The following is a 16,424-nucleotide window of genomic DNA, read 5'->3' as shown; positions in this document are numbered from 1 at the left end:
TTTGGCCATCGCCATTCTAAAGTGATAGGAGCGAACGGTCCTAGTAAAAACTAATGTGTGTATCTGTGTGCGCAGGATTCGATCGGAGGCGATAAGTGTGGTGTGCGAGTCGGGGCCGGCGGCAGAGCGACAGAGGGCGGAGTGCAGCGGGGCGCCAGACCGGCCGCAAGACGGAGAGCGCGCGGCAGCCGGGGCCCGTGCTGCGCGCCCCGGGGCGGGCGCAGGCCCCCCCGAGGCGGCGCTGGGTCCCGCCATCCTCGCTGCGGCACCACGATGTGCCCGACGGCGACGCCAACCACGACGTCATATTCCGGAAGGTATCTGCGCTCCTATTGGACACATGGCAACTCTCCACGAATTTTCTAATCTAGCTAATATTTTATTTATTATCCTTGAAACATCGCACGTTCAGTGTTACAAAGTTGAACTTGAAGCTTAAAGCCTTCTTTCTCCTTCTTAAATTCTTAGTCTACCCTGATTGATGCTGATCATAATTATACAGTGGGCATATTATATTTAAAATACCAGTGTTGGTCATAAGTTATTCACTATTTGATACTTAAAAGATAGTTCAAAAAATATATAATAGATAAAAAGAAATATTGAACAGAGGAACTCCATACCTACATTTACCTAATAATAGCAGGCTTCGGCGCTGCGGAGTTCCCAGTTTAAAAGTAAAAAAAACAATATTGCTCATGCTCGCAAAGTTAAAAAAATCATCTTGTATAATATGCTTTTGCGTCGTGCATTGCAGGTACGAGGTATACTAAATAAACTCACCCCGGAAAAGTTTCAAAAGCTCAGCGATGATCTGCTCGGGCTGGAACTAGACTCCGACAAGGTGCTAAAGGGCGTAATCCTTCTCATCTTCGAGAAGGCGCTCGACGAGCCCAAGTACTCGTCGATGTACGCCCAGCTCTGCAAGCGGCTCAGCGAGGAGGCGCCCAACTTCGAGCCGCCCGGACAACCCTGCACCTTCAAGCTGTTGCTGCTCAACAAGTGCCGCACCGAGTTCGAAAATAGAGCTCAGGTATCTCTTACGACTCACGCTTGCAACCTCACACTAATCATTAGCGTACACTGCGTCAATGCTGTTTTAAAGTATTGGGTTGTCTGGAAAGTCATTTCGTTTATTTTTGTGAAAATGAAAGACAATTTTCGTATAATTAATAAATATTTTATAAAATAATATATTGGCCATTTTGGCCCAACACCAAGCCATCTTTCTGGTAAGAGCGTGATTCCACGTTCTTAATTTGTTTAGTCGATTCTTGCAAAAAACTGTTGCAGGTGATTTTTGATCTCTTTATTTCAAGTAAAGGTTTTACTGTGCAAAAAATATTGCAGTGATCGGAAAAAATAATAATCTGAAGGCGCCAGATCTGGAGAATATAGTAGGTGTGGTAGTACTTATTCGCTTCAAAAATGGATCATTTTCGTGACGTTTCAGAAGCAGATCATAAACGTCAACGCGACGACGCAAATTTTTCATCGTGAGAAATCGGGGGACTCATATATCGAACTCCAAGCTTAAATCCAGGCCTTTCAAGTGGTCATAAACAGTTTATTTCTATAAATTTACTCTGGCTGATCTCACGTATTGTTATTGACCGGTTTGCATTGACTAATGCCTTTATCAGCCTTAAACGGCCTACCAGAACGTGGTGCATCTTCGACTTCAAAATTGCCGGATCTAAATTTTGTAAACCGTTTCTGCCACTGGCGAACTGACAACACATCTTCTCCATACCCATAAGTTAATTTTTTTCTGACTTGAACAGTATTTTTACCTTTTCTATAGTAAAAAAGTAAAATATGATGAAAGTGCTGAAAGTGATGATGAAAGGGGCACCCATCAAAAACGATTGCATAAAATCAATTGAACTTATTCACACACAAGCCTTGTGTCAGCTGTAAAAACATATAATGACAATACGACTTAGGTGTGAAGTTAGCTGTAAAAAAATACAATTAAATCCTCTATCGGGAAAAAACGAAATTACTTTCCGAACAACCCAATAGTTTGCTCGTAAATCATAACATACTACCAGTTTCCATTGTACATTTCTCCAGAGTGACGATAATCACCCACCATTAGAACAACGAAGTTAGATAATTAACACCATTCGAACTTGAAATATATTTTTTTGGCCTTGCTACTCATAGAGATGGTGTTAGCTTGTGCCTTCTTTTCATGGGACGCGAGTGGGATCATTGTATATTTTGTAAATAATAATAATAATTAATAAACATGTACACATACAAAAACATATGAACATAATTAAGGTTTCAATGCTTTTACATGGATCATACAGTAATATTCACAACTGCACGTTACAACCAGGCTTTTGCGGCATTCGAAGACAAGCAACTCTCGCCGGAAGACGAGGAGAAACGGCATCTCGCCAAGTGTAAGATGCTGGGCAATATCAAATTCATCGGCGAGCTGGGCAAGCTCGAAATCCTGGCGGAGTCGATCCTGCACCGCTGCATCCAGAACCTGCTGGCGCGGCGCGCGGCCGCCGAGCATCACGAGGACCTGGAGTGCCTCGCGCAGCTGGTGCGCACCTGCGGCCGCGTGCTGGACTCGGAGCGCGGCCGCCGCCTCATGGACCAGTACTTCGCGCGCATCGAGACGCTGTCCTCGTCGCGCGAGCTCGCGCCGCGCATCCGCTTCATGCTGCGCGACGTGCTGGAGCTGCGCCGCGGCGGCTGGCTGCCGCGCGCCGCCACCTCGGCCGAGGGCCCCGTGCCCATCCACCAGCTGCGGCCCGACGCCTCGCCGCCGCCGCGCCGCGAGCGCGAGCGCGACCGCGACCGCGACCGCGAGCCGCTCTTCCGCGGCGGCCTGCGCTCGCGCCCGCTCGACGACGTGCTGGCCGGCCTCAGCCTGCAGCCCGCCGCCGCGCTCGTGCCGCCGCCCGACAAGCTCTTCGGCAACGGCTTCGCGCCGCGCGACGCCTTCCGCCAGCGCTCGGCGCCCAACTACTTCCCGCGCTCGCACTACAAGCAGCACGCGCCGCACCAGCCGCCCGCGCACTCTGCGCATAACGCGCAGGGCAACGGGGCCAAGGTACGGGGGCGGGAGCCGAGCGGGCACGCTCGCCGCCGCGCCGCCGCGCTAACCCTCCGCTCGTGTTGCAGGAGACGTCCGGCCGGAACAGCAAGTCGCGCATGGCGGTGGCCGCGGGCGGGCTGCAGGACGTGCAGATGCGGCCGGCGGCCAACTCGCTCATGTTCTCCGCCAACCGCCTCTCGAGACCGGCGCCCGCGCCGCTGCCGCTCGCGCCCACCCCGCAGAGTGAGTTTCTCCTCGAACGTTATCGTACGATGCGAGGAACTCGCGTGCCCGCTCTAACGGCGACTTCCTTCCGTCGTTTCAGACGTGCTGACGCCCACGTTCGCGAGCTCCACTCCGTTGATCAAGGAGCCTTCGATCACCATAAAACCCGCGACGGACAAGAAGGATAAACCTAAGAAGGACAAGGTACGTCCGGTGGCCCGCTTCGCGCTTCGAACGCGCTCGCTCGCGGCGAAGAGATTTTAATCGAAATCTGTTCTTCAGGGCCTAAACAAGGAGGAGGCGTGCCGCCTGGGCGTGGAGGCCGCGGAGGCGCTGGCGCGGCTGCCGCCCGACGACATCGCGGCGGACGCGGCCGCGCACCCCGCCGTGCAGCGCCTGCGCGACCTGCAGCTGCCCGACAAGGTGCTGCGGCGCGTGATCGCCGCCGTGCTGGAGCACGCGCTGGCGGGCGGCGAGGGCGAGGGCGGCGGCGAGGGCGAGGGCGGCGGCGAGGGCGAGGGCGGCGGCGCGGCGGGCGCGGCGGCGGCGGCGGTGGGCGTGGTGCGCGGCGTGAAGCGCGCGCCCGTGGCGGACGCGCTGCGGGCGCTGCTGCACGCGCACCACCCGCACCGCCGGCTGCCCGCGCTGCTGGCGCACGCCGTGCGGCAGAAGCTGGTGTCGCTGGCCGAGGTGGGCGTCTGGTGCGAGGGCGGCCAGCACTACCCGCTGCTGCTGGAGGTGCTGCAGGAGCTGCGCGACCTCGTCGGCCTCGACCAACTGCAGACGCTCTACAACGAGAGCAAAGTGAGTCTCTTCGATCTAATGCTACGTTCCTCGCTAGTTGCAATTGTCTCATTCCTATTTACATAATATTAGCTGACCCAGCAAATGTTGTGTTGCCATTTAAATAAAAAAATGTTAAGGGTGAACAACCTTTATCACTTAGGGGTATGAAAAATAGATAGTAGCCGATTCTTAGACCTACTGAACATGCATATAAAATTTGGTTGAAATCGGTAAAGCCGTTTCAGAGGAGTATGGTAACTAACATTGTGACATGAGAATTTTATATGTAAGATGACCTGATCGAACTGCAACGATTTAAAATTATAGCAATAGTAAACTTCCTTTTTGATGTGAAACATTTAAAGGGACGGCCCAGTAGGCCGTGGACGCGGTATCCCGGGCCCAAAGGCACTCTTTTATAGCACTTCTTTTATACCCGATGCTATATTTTAATAAAGATTTTATGAATAAAAATGTATAAATTGGTTTTTGTAAGTATCAAATATAATTATTGTAAGTTTACAATCATTTATATATATTAAAAGGTTTATATTAATTCTATAAGTATAAAAAAATATTTACTAATTTTGAGATACTTCATATGAGTATATAATGTGTCGCCATGCATGATAAAAAATTGTTGCTACAATAAATATGTAAGTCGATAAACATGATATTATCGATGCATCACATCTTCATCACATCACATCACAGCCAGGCGTCCCGCGACGACTAAGATTTCTTTATTTTTTGGAAAGTTGCCACTATTGTATGTCACGAGCAATTCATAAACGAGTCGACGGTAATCGGTGCGTGTGCGTTGCAGATAAACGCGTGCGCATACGTGTCGGAGCGCGAGGGCGGCGGCGGGGGCGGTGTGGGCGGCGGCGGGGGCGTGGGCGCGGGGGCGGGCGGCGCGGCGGGCGCGCTGGAGGCGCTGGAGGCGCGCGGGCTGGCGGCGCTGGTGCCGCAGCTGCGCGTGCAGGCGCTGCTGGCGCGGCAGCTGGCCGCCGAGCCCGCGCCCGCCGCGCTCTACCGCTGGATCAAGGTAGCCGCCGCGTTTACGTCGTATACGGGGTGAATTTTTCGAGTGGGCCTTCGGGGCCGAAGCCGAAACTATAAGAATTTTAATAAAATACTGACAGGAATTGCGGCCGTTAATAGTATCGAAAAGTTCGTTTTGGGAAAATAAACATCCTTACAAGGCAGTAATGTTGAATGACACGCTAAAGGGAAAAAAGGCTCATTTTGAAGAAAATACAATTTTCTTTTATACATTTTCATACCGATCGTTACCTAATTCTTCGATGCGTCGATTCGTTAAGGCGGTAAGTCCGGGGTATTACTGTATTTCCTTATTTCTATTCAAAAAGTCAAATACAAATTTTCAATGTTTGCTTTAAATTTGTGAATTTTTCAAACAAATTTGCAACCCCTATTTTACCCGATTAAGGGTGAATATGTTTTTTCTTAAAATGACACTTTTCCTTTACTTTGTTATTTATCGTTACAGTTTTAATTATGTATTATCAAAATCGGCCTCGTAATTCCTTTTAGCATTTTTCGTTAATCCTTATAGTTTCGGATTTGGCCCTGACGGCCCGTTTGATAAATGCACCTTGTATAATAGATTAATAATTATTACGGAATATACGATGAAGGTAATAATCTCATTTTTATTTATGTTAAGAATTCCTGTAGTTACGTTCAGAAGTTAGAATTGACCCAACTCTAGTCATGTCTAACTGAGACTTACTGACAGCCTCCACGAATGCCTCGTTTAGCCGCTAGGCTATAGTTTCGCAAATATATCATGCTACACTGCATGGTTCTCGCGAATCTCGTAACGAGGATAGTTATACATTTCCGCGCTACACATGCGCGTATTTTTTTTATTTATTAGTTTCACAAATCGAATGTAACACTACAATATACACAAAACAAATCTTACACAAATGGCAATGCAGCGTTATTTCCGAGAAGGGCTCGCACAGCTCAGACGAGAAGCGAGAATGAGACGCGCGTCCCCCGCAGGCCAACGTGGAGCCGGGCGTGCGCGGCAACGCGGCCTTCGTGTCCACGCTGGTGGCGCTGCTGGCGGGCCACGTGACGGCGGCGGCGGGCTCGGCCGCGCCCGACAAGGCGGCGCTGGAGCGCGAGAAGGCGCTGGCCGAGGCGTACGCGCCGCTGCTGACGGCGCTGCTGGCGGGCCGCGCCGACCTGCAGCTGGCCGCCGTGTACGCCGCGCAGGTGCACGCGCACCACCACCGCTACCCCAAGGGTGAGTCGACGTCCCTCCCTCCTGACGACGAAATCTAACCAGTTTTGACGGTTGAAATTGTCCCTGTCGATTATTTTCTTGTTTGAAACGTTTTAAAAAAAGTAGCATTTTGGAGCATTTACGAATGAAACTATGGATCTCCGCACTTTTTCTTCGATTTCGTGTCTTACCTACGCATGTCGGCATGGTTCCGCGTAAATTTCACCATGACAGCCATTAAATGGCTGACAGAGTTGTCAACTACGCTAAAGACGAACGAAGCACGAGAGAAAGATGTGAACCTATAAAAACAAGGTACAGGAGAGAAGGAAATGCACAGAAAAATCATGCGTCAATTTATTCTTGAATAAGCGACTCTAAACTCCCCCGGCTACGGAGTGTTTTAATATTTTAGGAAAAATAATATGCTTATTAATGGAGTGCTGAATTTTAATTACAAAATTGGCTGGCTTTACTGACGAATGTACTGCCAAAAGGCGAAACAGCCAATAGAAGTATAAAGTTCACAAGAAAATACGTTTTTTCTACCACAAAGCTTAAGCCATATTTGCTCAAAATTATTGGCACCATACATATATTTGTTACAATTATATATTTATTTTACTTGATTACAAATTACTGTAACACCACACATATGCATATCAATTATGGTCACGATTTCAATCTGACATTGGTGTATCTTTGACATCTTATATCTATGGGTGAGACGCCGAGCTTCGTCGTGGCCGTGCTCGTTGCGGGGACGACGTTCCAGAAACGAGTTAACGCATTACGGTCGTTTCAAAAACGCAGTCATAGCCTAGTGGTTAAGAATCTCGGCCTCTCGATCGAGGGATCCGAGGTTAAAATCCAAGGCTCCCAATCCTCTGATTTTTGTTATCATGTGATCTGATCTGATCAAAGTTATGTGCGTATTACAAATTAATTATTACTTGCTAAACGGTAAAGGAAAACATCGTGAGAAGACCAGCATACCTGAGAGATTTATAAAAAAAATCTCAAAGGAATGTGAAGTCTACCAATACGCTTGGCCAGCGCGGTGAACTATGGCCTAATCCTTCTCATTCTGAGATGAGACCCGCGCACAGCAGTGGGACAGTAGTGGGTTGATGATGATGATGATGATGGTCGTTTCAGGTATGCTGCTTCGGTGGTTCATGTACCTGTACAATCTGGAAGTGTGCGAGGAGGACGCGTTCCTGCGCTGGCGCGAGGACGTCACGGACGCCTACCCCGGCAAGGGAGAGGCCCTATTCCAGGTATTTTTTGTTAAAATTATACTTCCTTGAGGGCGATTAGGAAAAATGAGTAAAGTAAACGTTTATAAAAATATAAATAAAATCTATACCGTTATGTTGACGAAATAACGATTGATTTAGAAGCTCCATTATAGCCTTCTGTTTCGTTAATTCTGAAAAATCTTGGCTTTTCTTGTTATTTCTTTTTTTCGAGCCCATAAACATGAGATGCGATATGTATTTAAAAGGCACAGCTGACTTGACGCTAAAGAAACTCAATATATTATGTTGTATTAAAAATATTTATTTGAAATGTAATTAATTCTATAATGAATTCATTAAATCTAAATTGTAACTTAGTTCTACATGACTACGGAGATAGAATTAAATTTATTAAGTCAATTTCATTGAGTATAAATTTAATGAGTAATTATTGCTTGAACATTATTATTATTATTATGTTATTAACATATTACCCAGTTAGGAGTAGTCAGGTGTCTAATCTTATCTGGCGTTAATAACAGATGTCCAATATCCATGGGCGGAAAAGGTCCACTTACCATCTGGTAGACTGGACACTTATTTACTAGAGATGCGCCGAATATTCGTTTGGTATTCGGTATTCGACGTAATCGGCATCTTTTTTGCTATTCGTATTCGGCAGAATTATTCGGTTTTGGTGCCGAATATGTTCGGTTCGAGTAGGTATGTCAATTTTCGTGTATACACGACACGGTACATAACTAAAACACAATAGTACATTACGATACGCGTGGCCAAAGTAGCCTATTTTTGCACGGCGTGAAGTTAGCGCCCGAACGCAGCGAGGGTACTAAACGCCATGCACATAATAGGCTACTTATGTCACGAGTATCGTATACTATTTTATAGCTCGTGTGACATAAACCCGCTTATACTTGTGAAGTAATATGAAAAAATATGATAATTATTTTGAAACTTATAAATGATTGAAACTAAAAATTATGAATTAAAAAACAATAAAAATGTGACACAACCAAAACTATTGAAATTTGATGTGAAGAAGTCTTGATTTAGAAAATTTAGTAATTATTCTGCTCTTGTGATAAAGACAAATTTGACACCACACATACGTCGAAATCTATCAAGCCATTTGGGCTACAAACAGGCGTCTAGATCAATGACTTATAATGGGAACTCCACCTAAACGTATTAAAGAAACATATGATAAGCAATCACATAATGTACAGTAGCGATACAGTAGAAAATCGATTATCCGGACCTCAGTTATAAATATTCGCGATTATTCGGATTGACAAACATGAACAAGTAACTTTGTAATAACCCTTGCAAATCAGCCACATTTTTTGTGACATGTGCATTTAAATTCCGGAAAGTCGCCAAATCGCAACTAAAAAGTTACTTTAAAAAACAAAAACCCGATTGCTAAAAATATAGCCTATGTTATCTCCACAATTTAGACGAATCCAACGACACATCATATGTCAAAATTAGTGAAGTCGTTTGAGTTTGCCAAAGAATGAAAAATACATACGTAACAAATATACAGGGTGAATTTTTAAAAACGGGCCTTCAGGGCCAAATCCGACGAAAAATGCTGAAAGGAGTTACGAGGCCGATTTTCATAAAAACTAAAACTGCATCATTAGTTTTTTAAAATATTTTTTTCCTTAGCCGGGAATCGAACGAGTTCATTTTGAAAAAAATGACACCTCTATATTATTCCACTATCTGATAGTGTCGCTTAAAAGGATCAAATTCTGGGAAGTAATGTTATGTGACAAATTAAAGGAAAAGGAAAATTTTGAAGAAAATACGTATTTTCCATACATTGGCATACTAATCCTTAAGGATTATACATAACAAATGATTTATATATGTAAGCTTTGTATACTGTCTGCTGTGTACGCGGCCTAATATTTATACCGTGTGTACGCCGCCTTAAAAGTTTGACGTTGCGACACTGACAGGAGATTTAAGAGGGTTATGAGTGGAGTAGAATAAAAGCCTGCTCGTAAAGTGATTTAAATAGCTAACTGTGGTTGTAAGAAATATAAGTAAATCATATAAATTCATTAAGTTTAATAATAGTATCGATCTACAAAAATGTTGGAAGTAAAAACCTTTAATTGTCGATTTTTCTATTTTTAGGTTAGTATATTGCGTGTGTAACCATTTAGTCTAAAATTTCAATTCATTTGAATATTGTAAATTTAAAATAACATTAAATGTTTCTATTTTTAGATAAATCAAATTGTGCGTTTTTGCTCCCCGTATCATCCAACATATTATATATATAATTCTTTAGACACAGACATAAGTCATACCATTGAAGAATTTGTTGGTTAATCAACTAATTATTCGATGTTATGACTATGACATACGGCTTAGTATGAGAAAGTAATAGTTTGGCAAATAAGTTACCGCCGTTTTTAGGATTGATTTTTTAATGAAAATAGATAACTGATTAAATAGTAAATTCTTATTGTTTGTTGATTACAACTTCGTTTCAACGTTAAATATGATTTTCTATATCTCTTTTTTTAGTAATCACTCGGATTTGACTCTAAAAAGTAATTCTCGCAAATTGTCAACTTTACATCTGTTTTAAACGATACTCCGCCCATAGCAAGTAAATCTATTTTAATGGACCTAAAAATAACCTTAGCTAAGTCGGACATAAAAATATAAATTATTGGGAAACAAAACGTCCATTTCGAATGATTAGAAACATTGAGCCAATAAAAATGTTAATACACGAAATGTTTAAATTGATGAATGGCGGGAACTTAACTGCCAAATTAATATGAAAAAATATGTATTTTCTTAAAATTGAGGCTTTTCTTTTAGTATGTCATTTATCATTACTTCCCAGATTTTGATCCTTATAAGCAACACTATCAGATAGTGGAATAATATAGAGGGTGCATTTTTTTTTCAAAATGAACTCGTTCGATTCCCGGCTAGGGAAAAAGTTATTTTAAAAAAGTAATGATGCATTAGTTTTTAACAAAATCGGCCTCGTAACTCCTTTCAGCATTTTTCGCTAATCCTTATAGTTTCCGATTTGGCCCTGAAGGCCCGTTTTAAAAATTCACCTTGTATAGTCGAAAAACATTACCTTCCTAAATCGGTTTAAATAGCTTTTCTTGATAAACTCAATTATCCAAATTTTCGATAATCCGAATGCCACAAATACGACAACAAATAGGTCGCTTAGTCGAGATTCTATTGGAGTTATGGCTTATTTTGATAATGATTCCTAATTTAAATATCTCCTACTATGGTGTGTAGCGAAAATACACAGTCAAAACAAACAATAAAACTCGATAAAGCCCAACGGTTAGTCTTATAGTGATGCTATTGCCTAGTATATACACAATGGCAAAAACATTTATAAATACATACGTCCAAAATAAAATATTAACATTATAGCTTTAAACAAAATACTCATTACTCACTTTTAATTTTTAAATGGCATTTAAAAGTATGAAACGTTCATAGCTATGTTTATTTTTTACAACTGTGAGGGGAGTGTATTAATATTCGTACGGTGTAAAAAACGGCTACTTTGGACACAGAAATGCGTGGTTAAAATGCGGGTTTAGGTCACAGAGTGCTATAAAACTTCTTATGTAAGATTTATGTTATATTATGAGTCAAAGAATTCCTATGACAAATCTAATAACATAAAGTAATTACACTTCAAATCAACATTTATTTTGAAACCTCAAATGAACATATTTATTACTTACGAGCTGTGCCCCGCGGTTTCACCCGCGTTAAAAGTGTAAATACTCTGAAGTTTTCATGGGATTTAACTTTTTTGCGCTTATTCCTAATTCTTTTTCCAAAATTAATGTAGCCTATGTTACTGTCTATAACATCAGCTAACTGCCAGTGAAAGTCCCGTCAAAATCAGTACAGCCATTTTGAAGATTAGCCGGAACAAACCATAATTTAAATAATATTTTTTTCGTTATAAGTACCGTATTTCCTTTTATTTTATATTTTCCTTTTATGGTATATGCTGTTGTATTTTGACAATTTGACATTTGTTATTTTAATTATTTATATAGATTCTATACCTAGTATAGTCAACATTTATTTTAAACCTCAAATAAATATTTCTTTTTAAAACTTAAATCAACATTTTAAAGTTTTAATGAACACAGGTAACTGGCGAATTGACAATAATGTTCACTATAAAAGAAATATTAGAACCTGTTTACGCGGCAAAACAATGAATTGGTAAACCGAATAATTCGGCCGAATATCCGGTTCGGTAAAAGTTAAACCGAATAATATTCGCTTTCGCTTATTCGGTGAAACCACTATTCGGCGCATCTCTATTATTTACTAACTAATTCTGTTGTATAAAAAGCAAGAGTGAGTTCCTACATTTAGGACTACACAATTGTTACAACAAAGAATTATAATTTTTAACACGGACACATCATCATCATCATCAACAACCCATTACTGTCCCACTGCTGGGCACGGGTCTCCTCTCATAATGAGAAGGATTAGGCCATAGTCCACCGCGCTGGCCAAGTGCGTATTTGGTAGACTTTACATACCTTTGAGATTTTTTTTTATAAATCTCTCAGGTATGCAGGTTTCCTCACGATGTTTTCCTTCACCGTTTAGCAAGTGATAATTAATTTCTAATAAGCACATAACTGAAAAATCAGAAGTGCGTGCCTGGGATTTGAACCTCGGACCCCTCGGTCGAGAGGCCGAGTTTCTTAAGCACTAAGCTATCACTGCTTTCACACGGACACATAAGTTTTTAAAACAATATATTGTGGCTTGCACGATGCAATGTGTACTGGTTTGGGTTTGTACAAATATGTATAATACAAATCGATCCACAAGTCGTCCTACAGGCACGGCGCCCACACTCAGAGTGACGTGCTAGATCAACTGACAGCTAAGTAGATGTCGCCAGACGCGCCTCACCACCGCACCCCACACCAGTGCTCGTGTCTAATTATGAGTGTATTTAATACACTACAGAATGATTCGGTAGATATCGTCATGTAAAAAAGGAGGTACCTAAGCGCACACATGTGCGCGTGAGTATACATGAGACTACAGACGTGTGCGTCGAATATATAAGAGCAGGTACCGAAACTCGAGCAGATATTTGCGCTCTCTTGCTGTATTACTTTTTTATTACCTCTGTAAAGTTTGTGGTTATATACATGTGGTTTAAAACATATGCTATAATATATTGCTTCATTATCATAATTGCATTTTTTAATGGAAGCTGCGAGGAAAGTGTAATACAATTTTAGAAAATTAACTTGATAAAATTGTACGACCTCGTGACTGACTGGGGTCCCACGCACAGTCGTGGTATTTTATTATATAATACATAATTCCTTTATTGTGTACATGTCAATTTGTCAAGTCGTTTTCGTTTGGATTCCCAATTGGTCTTCGTGTTGCTAATGGCTGACGGTGTGTTGTGTGCAGGTGAACACGTGGCTGACGTGGCTGCAGCAGCAGGAGTCGGAGGACGAGGAGGCGGAGGACTGAGCCGCCGCCGCGCCGCCTCGCACTCGCACCGCTTTTATTTGCGCTCATCTCATATAAATATAATTAAGCCAAATAGTTAAAAAGTACCTTAACCTTCGTTACCCTTTAACGCACGATCCGCCGCGCTGGGCGATTCCTGTGTTAAATAGGTCAATTTTTAGGTTATACTACGTAAAAAATGTTAGTATCTCGAGATAATTTTTTGTAGGCCTTTTACTCGATTTTGATACTTTTTACAAATGTATACAATGTATAGTGTTCGTTTGAACGTATGATTGCACCCAGGTTTGCCCCCCTTCCCCTGCAGCGAGCGTTTTTTAGTTAAAATTGTAAGAAATATATGTATGAAAACCTTAAATCAATTATTAATAATATCATCATGATCATTTATTTTCAATACTAAATGGACTTAGTGGATAAACTGTAAGAATGCTTAAATTTCATTGTATTATCAGATTATAGAATTTTGTAACTAGATAAATCAAAAACAAAAAAAAAAAATACATAAAAATAAGCCAATGTGTTTCCTCGGGCATAAGAACTGTATGTTGATTGAGTGAATTGTAATAAAGTTGTGAAGTGATGCAAGTTTATATAAGTAACATTGGTCAATATGTATTCAGAATGAGAATAAACTTCAGTGTAATTTATTAAAACAAAACGTTTTATTTATTCCTAGCACTTTATTTCTGTACTAACAACAATGGAATCAATTACATACTTGCCGTTCATTTATCAATAAGAAATAAAAGTTGATTTTTATATAATGTAAGGCGTACGCTAATACTAGCGCAGATGCACGGTGCGGGCGGCCGCCGCGGCGCCGAGTGGTCGGGGACCGGCCGGCACGGCCAGGCGCGGCCAGGCGGCGGGAACTCGACGCACGCGTACGCACTATAGCCCTGCTCATACTATTTTAAAATAAAACACGCGATTCTGAACCCGCGTCAGTTCTTAACTTACGCCCTTACATTTTTAAAACTATTATTTTAAACTTAGGAACTATTCTATCTATCTTGTCCAAAAAGAAAATCCCATCTCTCAGCACATAAGACACGAGCATGAAGATCCGCTTGTAGCATTTCTTCAGGGCTACATGTGTTTAATTAATACCGGAGCTGAAAGAATATATTACAAAATCAATAATAATTATAATAATCATTGGAATTAATTGTAGGTTTCCAATTAAATGGCAATTTTATGTATAATATACAATATAGATATCATTAATCATTTTTATTATCATATTTTTACCCTTTTATATGAAACCCTATCAACATAGATAGGGTTTCATACAAAAGGATAAAAACTGGACCCCATTACTAAGCATCTGCTGTATACTGCTGTATCGATCTGTTACTGAGTTGTACCTCCAACTGTAATAGCTAGACATTTTAATTTTTTTCAACATAGTCTGTATTACTAACTACCAACAACCACTAAAAATAAAAAGTTATAATTAGATCTTTCTGAAATTATCATGTATGGAGTTGAAAAAGCAGTGTAATTTTATTTTTGAAAAAGTATTTATGATACTGTGAAATCCATTCCCTCTCACAATAAAGAATTTAGATAAAAGATAACAAATATAATACATAAATACATACAATAAAGTATTTAGATAAAACACACACATAGCTCAAATTGATTGCATTGCGTGTTTCTAAAACATTTTATGCTCCAATACATAGTGAATAGAATGAAAACATTTATTGATACTAAGAATATCTTTCAGTGAGACAATGATACACAGAAATGTAATACTTAAATCATTCTGGAGTATAATAAATGCAATCTTTTCAATTTAGCAATATAAAAATTAGGAACATTATTTGAGTGAGGTATAGTCTGATTTATAATTAGGTGTCCAAAATGAAAACAAAGAAATGTCACCGTCAAAAAACGATTACAGGTATTGTAAACCCTAACAAAGTAACAAGAAACAAAAACTTTAACAGACTCAACAAAAACAAAAAGTTAATAACTACACACAATTTAACAAATGCGAATCTTGAAAATGGTGGCACAAAAAATGTTTTCGAGCCCGAGTGGGTTACCATTATTACAACCTTAGTCCGCCACTGTTTTTGACACCTAATTATGGTTCGGACTAGTTATACTACCAATAAATTTGGACTGAGGCACTACTTGGAGAAATGATCTTCATGATAAGGTCAATATCAGTGGTCATAACTTTCCAAATCATTTATATTTAAAGGTAAGGAAATGTTTATTAATTCATTAATATTTAATGAACTACTATCTTAATAGAAGAACATTTTATGTTATGAGGTAACAATATGAATACTTAAGTTCAAGTGGTAGCTATATGTAATTGGACTTATAAGCAAGCATGCAATTTTTTACAGTAGTACCAAGTTATCGATAATGTTTGACATTATCTTATTATCTTGCTTAAAAAATCTGTTTGGATTTTATTAGTGTTTAAAACAGATATTTTGTCTATTTAAATTCATCGACTCAACATCATTTTCACACTTCACACAGAAACTTTGGATTTTTCCTATAAAAATATTTATATTTGAAAAAATTATTTACAAGTTATCAAAACTAGGATTTCGTAGTTTAAACTCGTTTCTTATATTATTTAGAAGATAGTTACCATGTGTTGCCAGCATAGACTTAGAATTTTTTCGCTACGCTAAAGACCAACAAAGCATGAGACAGACATATGTCAACTCATATAGACAATCTACTAGAGAGAAAGAGATGCCAACAAAAGTGACAGTGTGTCAATTTCTCTTCGAATAAGCGGCCTTAAGCTCCCCCGGCTACGAGACGTTTTAATGTTTTAGTGAAAATCAAACTACTATTTATGTATTTCTGATTTTTGGTTACAATGGTGTCTTGCTGTATTGTTAAGTGTATTGTTACAAGGAAAAATAATCCACAAAAGTATACGTTTCACAGGTAAATACGATTTTTCTATCCCAGGGTTTTAAGCAATATTTCGTCAAATTTCATATTAGTTGGTTTTATACATAGTTTATACAATTTCATATTAATTTATCTTGCTATAAATACATATATTTCATAGCTAGAAGTAAAGTTACCAAAATATATACGAGAACTAAATTATTAATCCACGCTAGGGCTTGACAATATGGTGACGTCATATTGTATCGATAATGTGTCGATAATATATTGTAAAAATAAATATTATTCCTTTATATCCTTTATATCGTTTGTTTCCTATATAAACAGAACATAAACTTGGTTGATGGATAGTAACGAAATTTACAAATTCTGATTTTTTATGTCAAATACC

The 16,424-nt window shown here is 40.5% G+C and overlaps 1 protein-coding gene across 1 annotated transcript; it reads left to right on the top strand.

Moving 5' to 3' along the window:
• Window positions 1-99: 99 nt before the first annotated feature.
• NAT1 (N-acetyltransferase 1) lies at window positions 100-13,796 on the top strand. The gene is made up of 10 exons (XM_073085845.1): window positions 100-317; window positions 758-1,033; window positions 2,348-3,076; window positions 3,148-3,304; window positions 3,387-3,490; window positions 3,569-4,090; window positions 4,899-5,120; window positions 6,107-6,353; window positions 7,491-7,612; window positions 13,073-13,796. The coding sequence occupies exons 2-10, from the start codon at window positions 908-910 to the stop codon at window positions 13,133-13,135; spliced, it is 2,292 nt and encodes a 763-aa protein (XP_072941946.1). The 5' UTR covers window positions 100-317; window positions 758-907; the 3' UTR covers window positions 13,136-13,796.
• The last annotated feature ends 2,628 nt before the right edge of the window (window positions 13,797-16,424 follow it).

This window comes from Epargyreus clarus, unplaced genomic scaffold (genome assembly GCF_041222505.1).
Source record: "Epargyreus clarus isolate Ecla_fem2 unplaced genomic scaffold, WU_Ecla_fem_2.2 ptg000023l, whole genome shotgun sequence".
NCBI lineage: Eukaryota > Metazoa > Arthropoda > Insecta > Lepidoptera > Hesperiidae > Epargyreus > Epargyreus clarus.
Note: the sequence above shows the minus strand (reverse complement) of the source record. Positions and strands in the feature narration are given on the sequence as shown.

Bases quoted from the DNA above. Each gene is read 5' to 3' on its own strand.
- NAT1 (XM_073085845.1), top strand. From the start codon at position 908: ATGTACGCCCAGCTCTGCAAGCGGCTCAGCGAGGAGGCGCCCAACTTC. The intron at 3,077-3,147 runs GTACGGGGGCGG...CTCGTGTTGCAG, and splicing joins CGCAGGGCAACGGGGCCAAG to GAGACGTCCGGCCGGAACAG. The intron at 6,354-7,490 runs GTGAGTCGACGT...TGGTCGTTTCAG, and splicing joins CCACCACCGCTACCCCAAGG to GTATGCTGCTTCGGTGGTTC.